The following is a 4,810-nucleotide window of genomic DNA, read 5'->3' as shown; positions in this document are numbered from 1 at the left end:
AAATGTTTCATGAGCCATACTTTGGGAATTTGTATGTAGAATTCTAACACAATTCCTGTTGATAGCACGCGTGCCTTTCCGCTTGCGCGTTAAGTTGAGTTTTTTTGAGAGAAGAACGCAGCGACAATGACATGACCAGCAAAAACAGTTCTCACGAACAAAAATATAATTCTCGGAGTGGGTACTCTTCAGCCTTGCCACGGTATCAAAACAAGCGCCGAGATGGTCTCAACAAGTCACAATGCGGATTGCAAGATGAGCAATTGCAGTGTACACATGACGGCCACAACCCTAAGAACCCTAATGCCTGAAACCCTGAACGCGGTCGTATTAACGTACAAAAAAACAAAAACAAGAAAACAAAAATAACTATATAAATAATTACCCCGAAGGGGGGTGAGCTAAGCTCGGTCGGTTTTATGAATGTTGGTACTGTCGCCGAAAATACAACTGAGATAATCGATGACCCAGTGAATAACCTTGGCCTTAAGCTCAATATTCGTTGGTCTTCAAGGTGTTGCAGAATGTTTGATTGTTTAAAGCCCACAGTGCTATCAATTTTTTTTCACTATTTTCAGAATCAAAATCCAGCACATATATATTTCCGCCTCACAGGATTTACACCCCTACATATGGGGGGGGGGGGGGGAAAGGGGAAAGACAGTACAAAAATTATCAAGTGCTTCTAATCAGTGACCACAAAGTGCTTGACTGCTGTGCGGGATTCGGTACCTACCTACCTACCTACAAGCTCAGAGGATGCGCACACTCATACCTTTCGCACTCAGGAAATCCTCTTCACCAAAGTCCGCCTCTGAACCATCATAATCGTTGACTTCCTGTGGCGTGTAGTCCTGCTGCTGGTTTATATCGCCACTCATCCGTTCCTGTACCGTGATTGTCCTGTCCTGTAGACTGCCCTCTCCGTGAGCAGTAGCGTCTTCGTGGTGCACCCCGTCATCCTGGTAGTAGTCCTCTGCAACCGGTGCCTGTGCATACTCGTTCTGTTGGTGGGCATCAGTGTACGTATCAAAGCCCTCTGGAGCACTGCCCATCTCTTGCGCATCAGACAGAGCCCTATTGAACTGACTCCCATCCATTGCCTCTGCCACTGCCTGTCCTCTCGCATCCATATCCATAGTCTCTGACCGTGTCGCCTCCACCCCCACGCTAAGTACCGCACTGGCATCCTCAGCGGCATCCACAGACGCAATACTCTCCTCCGACACGAATGGTCTATCGACAACCTCACCCTCCGGGACATCCGGGGTAGCATCACTCAGGCCAATCAGTTCCCCTTGCTCACTGCTGGTGGTGGTGACCCCCTCTATCTGCTCCCAGCCCTCGTCTGACAGCGCCTGAGGCGTATCCCCGCGGGACCACTGTGCTTTGTACGCAATACTTTCAGTTTCGTCCACATAGCTCACCGAGTTGCTCACCGAGTTGCTCACTGAGTTGCTGTGCACGTCTTCTGCATAAGCGTCCTGCAAGCTATCTTGACTGCCAGTCTGGTCTTTGGTGTCAACATGGTTCATATCACCGTCCACCCTTTGAAGTGGTCGATCTAGTGCATCGTTGACACTCTCTGCATGCCCTGACGCATCATCGCTACCATCTGCTGTCTCCTGGCTATCTCTCGCTTGCTGGTCCTGCCCCACATCCGTAGGCATCTCCTCATACACGCTAATACCATCGCCCCCATCACCTGCCGGATCAAAACCACTCCCAGTATAAGAGTCACTTGCACCCCACTGGTCAGCGCTTTCCTCCGCCTCCGGCCCGTCTCCGGTTATCTGTGCCCCCTCCACCGCTTCCTCTACGCAATCATCTGCAGGTGTGGTTCCGTACGACTCTGCAGATGATTTTGTGTTGATGTCTTCGTCGTAACCAGCTTCAATCTCTTCGTTCGGCAAGGGTAGCTCATGTGAGTATGTGTCCGCGTCCTGTCCACCTCTTTCTTTCGTACGATCAGCCCAGCCATCTGAGAAGTCGCTGCCATCCTCTTCGTTGTCTGCTGGTGCTCCGCTATTATAGGCTGTCGTCTGGGCACTGTCCGTGTCCTTCGTTTGCACTGCCTTGTCTTCGTCATACATATCATCTCCCTGCACATCACCATAGTCCTCGCCCATACCATACCCTTGGTTCTCACCGTCCCTTGTGCTTGTCACGTTCCTGTATGCCTGTGGCACCGCCTGCCTGTCCTGATAGCCCAGCGCATCCATCTGCTGCAGACGATTGTCGGGTGTTAGAGTTGTGTGATCTTGATGTGTCTGGTGTTCATCTGTGTACGCGTCTTCCGTGTGCTCCGCATACGCTCCTACGCTCTCGGGTTGGTTGTCCCAATTCTGGTCAGTCTGCCCCCCGTCACTCATGGCATCTGCTGGTTCCGCTGGGGTATTTGTTTGGGCATCCTGTGCCTGCAGCTACACGGAATATGAGAATACGTATTAGACCGGTGAATAAGCATGTACACGTACAAGAACAAGTACATGAAATATAGAATACCTGAACGTTTGCATGCCACCACCACAAAGTCTGTATTCGGCCTGATATAAATTGAACTCTCCTACATGCACTACACCTTATCAAACAACAAGTAACACACCTTCGTCACCCGAGGCGAGTCTTTCTCTTTCGCCTGAGGTTTGGGTGAGCCTCTTACATCCCTACGGGACTTGTGTGTGTTGGGCATGGTCGCTGGTTGAGCTGCGGCGGGTTGGAACCAGTCGTCTTCATCGCCAAAGTCGCTGATAGCATCGCATGTGGTATCGGCTGGTACAGGTATGCGGGTGTTGGATACAGTGGTTGCCTGTGGAGTGGTTTCACTGAGGGCCTGTGCTCGTCGCTGCTCTTTGTTTTCTCGGCGTGCGCGCTCTGTGGCGAAATCAGAACAGGTGTGGTGTGTTTCGTCAAGTGACAGATATAAAGAACAGGTGTGGTGTGTGTCGTCAAGTGACAGATATAATGGCAGTGGGAGATCTATGGTTGGATGCACTCTGTTTTTTGGTTTATAAGTGGGATTGAAATTGAAAGATGTCTATGTATGCGATATTTCGAACACTTAGCTCCAGTTCAGAAATTGTTAATATGTACACTGCTTCGATTCTGCATTCACCTCGTATGTGCTAGAAGTGAACAGCCAATCAAAAGACGCTGGTGCTTTCCGTGGTGTGTGTATGCCACCCTTTCAGGCACATCAAATACAGCAAGTTGTTGACAAAAGGAACATGCACACATAGTGAGATACCGGAGACGATTCGTTGATATACTAATAGGACGGCAGTATATATGTAGTTGGCATGAGTTATATTCCATAGAACAGTGTAGAGATTAGCCACAAAGCACGTTGTTCAGAATAACTGAACGGATTCATATCCGTCACAATCAAATGAACGCTTCTGCTCACAATCGCCCAACACACGGGATATCATCGAAATGCCCCATACTGCAGCAATATGTGCTTATCCCGACCAGTTATAGTCAGGCAGTCTTATACTACTGCGTAGAGCCCTATTTCAACAATCAACTCACACGAGGGAAATGCACTAGACGTAGCCAACCAGTCTAACACTACGTACGATGAAAAACCTATTCAAACAATCCACGTAAATAAGAACAGGATAAAGTTAAATAGTGCGATACAAACCTCTTTCCGCGGCCTTGGCTCTGCGCTCCTCATTTCGATTCTCGCGCGATTTGGACCAATCACTGCCGACTGGGCGTTTGGTGGCGGGCTTGAGCTCAGACCGAGACGAGCTGCCTCTAGTGATATCAAAGGGAGTGCCAGAAAGAAAGAAAATTAATCTCTGATACAAGGATGAGTATTCGGGATGGCAATTGTTTCAGTATGTGTGTAGGTAGATATATTGAGGTGCTAGAGGCAGAATGTTTCTGACCGCATGAGGTGGCGGATATGCTATTTTATATGATAGCACATACACATGAACAAGAGATTGCAACGTACGAGTCAGTTCAGACCTACACCATACACAAAGAGTGAAATCAAGGCGGAAAGCGACTATAACATCATTCAAGATGATAATTATACGTGCATAAGTGGTAACAATGATAGGGTTATTAGAACCTGCACGTAGCCATGATATTGACATTTGATTTCGCCTCTATCCAAGATCTGGCCACCAATATGTGAGAGAAGTGAATATACGAAACGAGAATGCGCCGTCACCTGTATTCAAATGTATGTAGAAGTACACAAAACACCAAGTGCCCATTTCTGATGCCACATGTATGTACGGAAATCTAAGTAAGTATGCAGAAAATCACGGGAGAACGAGTACCCCTTTCACTAACACCCAAAAGATCATGCAACAAAGACGCGGCTATAAAACACGATCGAATGTACAGAAATTACTGTTGAATATAACCTATTTCAGACTAACTTTTGGTGTTATGCATGTATCTGCCCTTATAGTATGTTATACAGAAGTCAGTGTACAGTCAATTCTTGTGTAGTTTGGCACTCGAACGTTCTATTTGTTTCAACAATATATGCATAACACGAGCGTTCCCTCATACATACTGTACCTTGATGAGTGAACTGCAAAGTAATTTAAATTTTTAATTGATTGAAATAAATAGTAAAAATTCACGACAAAGACTTATTTCAAAAGTTCTCGATAAAATCTTTGCGACAAATATTATGTATTCGTACTCTGTACGATAAACTGAAGTTCGGAGGTGCTCCCCACAAATATACGCATATACATATATATATGCAACACACACACAAACACACACACACACACACAACACAAACACACACACACACACACGAACAAACACACACACA

General features: G+C 46.9%; 1 protein-coding gene across 1 annotated transcript; it reads right to left on the bottom strand.

Moving 5' to 3' along the window:
• Positions 1-605: 605 nt before the first annotated feature.
• On the bottom strand, positions 606-3,762 carry SARC_09712 (hypothetical protein; the record flags this gene model as incomplete). Its single annotated transcript, XM_014296263.1, has 4 exons — positions 606-626; positions 776-2,423; positions 2,606-2,874; positions 3,647-3,762. Coding segments are annotated over 4 exons (2,041 nt in total), but the record flags the coding sequence as incomplete, so codon positions are not given.
• Positions 3,763-4,810: the final 1,048 nt, after the last annotated feature.

The sequence above is a fragment of the Sphaeroforma arctica genome (assembly GCF_001186125.1).
Source record: "Sphaeroforma arctica JP610 unplaced genomic scaffold supercont1.1023, whole genome shotgun sequence".
Classification (NCBI taxonomy): domain Eukaryota; class Ichthyosporea; order Ichthyophonida; genus Sphaeroforma; species Sphaeroforma arctica.
This window is presented reverse-complemented; position numbering and strand designations above follow the sequence as displayed.